We start from the raw sequence: 1,400 nt of genomic DNA on the forward strand, positions 1-1,400 counted from the left end.
GTGCACATGGGATTTAGGGCACCCCTGAGGACACGGAGCTCAGGGCCCATCCCGCAGCATGTGGGGAGCTGACAGTCCCCGGGGGTCTCTGGTACTCGTTTCCCCCAGGAAAGGTGGTACATGACATGGCACAGTTGGCTGGGGGGCTCCGGGGAACTCTGGAGGCTTGGGTAGCTGCAGTCCCTTCCTGTGCGATCAGTCCGGTTTCCAGATGTGCCAGCGCTGCCATAAATAACTCAGGAGATCCGGCCCTGCGTGCCTGCCATGAAATATTCATCCCAGCTGTAACCGAGCGGGTGAACCTGAGTTCAGCACGGGCTGGGGGTCCCCACGGGTGTTGAGTGATGGGTGATGCTCTGTGGGGTGAAGCAATGAGTGACCCAGTCCTGCTGGGTCCCCACGAGGAGTGTCAGTGCATGATGGCTTCTCCTCCTCATCATTGTTTTTGGGCTGGGGACCAGCATCATTATTAGGGGCTACCAAAGCTGGGATCAGAGCCCTCCCCTCCCTGGGGGTCCAGTGGGTGCTGAGGGGCTCTGCTCCCCCTGCAGATGCATCCCCGAGGCTCCTGGGCCGCTGGCCCCACAGCTCTGTTGCTCCTGGGCGCCATCCTCACCTCCGATGCCCTACTCAGCCCCCGGGGACGCAAGAAGGTGGTGCACGTCATGGGTGAGTGGGGACAGGGTCCGCAGCAGGGAGCTGGGGTGGGCCCACGGGGTAGGATGGAGGGAGCTGTCATTGGGTTTAATACCACTGAGGCATCCATCGTGTCCCCACTGGGAGTGTCCCAACCCTCCTAGGGTTTTGCAAATCCCCCAAAAGAGGGGAATTCCTCCCAGAGGTGGTCCCGTCCCCATCGTGGGTGTTGCCAGGCACTGCCTGGGATGGAGGTAAGGGTGGGGTTGGGGACAGGGAGTCCCCTGAGCTCGGTGTCCATTGCAGAGGGTGACAGCGGGGCTGTGGTGGTGCAAACGGCACCGGGGAAGGTGGTGACGCACCGGGGCGGCACCATCATCCTGCCCTGTCGGTACCACTATGACGTGACGGCCCACGACCCTGCCGAGATCCGCCTCAAGTGGACCAAGGTGACAGAGCCGATGGCCTTCGTGGACGTCTTCGTGGCACTGGGCAAGGCACGGCGGCCATTCGGCAGCTACCGTGGCCGCACGGCGCTGCAGGAGGACGGCTTCGGCGACGCCTCACTCATCATCCGCAACGTCACCCTGCAAGACTACGGCCGCTATGAGTGCGAGGTCACCAACGAGCTGGAGGATGACACCGGCATGGTCAAGCTGGACCTCGAAGGTAACGGCATGGCTATGGGAGGAAGGATGGGGACGTTCCCCGTGTGTCCGGATTCCCGGTGCCGCTTGGCCGGGCCGGGCTGGGGCCCCCGTTAC

At 63.2% G+C, this 1,400-nt stretch overlaps 1 protein-coding gene across 1 annotated transcript in view; it reads left to right on the top strand.

Moving 5' to 3' along the window:
* Positions 1–551: 551 nt before the first annotated feature.
* Positions 552–1,400, top strand: part of HAPLN4 (hyaluronan and proteoglycan link protein 4) — a gene marked incomplete at both ends in the record, with an annotated part of 1,656 nt that continues 807 nt past the window's right edge. The window contains 2 exons of the mRNA XM_010191580.1: positions 552–669; positions 943–1,305. Of these exons, the coding sequence (XP_010189882.1) occupies positions 552–669; positions 943–1,305 (481 nt within the window). The remainder of the gene's footprint in view (positions 670–942; positions 1,306–1,400) is intronic.

The sequence above is a fragment of the Mesitornis unicolor genome, unplaced genomic scaffold (genome assembly GCF_000695765.1).
Source record: "Mesitornis unicolor isolate BGI_N332 unplaced genomic scaffold, ASM69576v1 scaffold38289, whole genome shotgun sequence".
Lineage (NCBI taxonomy): Eukaryota > Metazoa > Chordata > Aves > Mesitornithiformes > Mesitornithidae > Mesitornis > Mesitornis unicolor.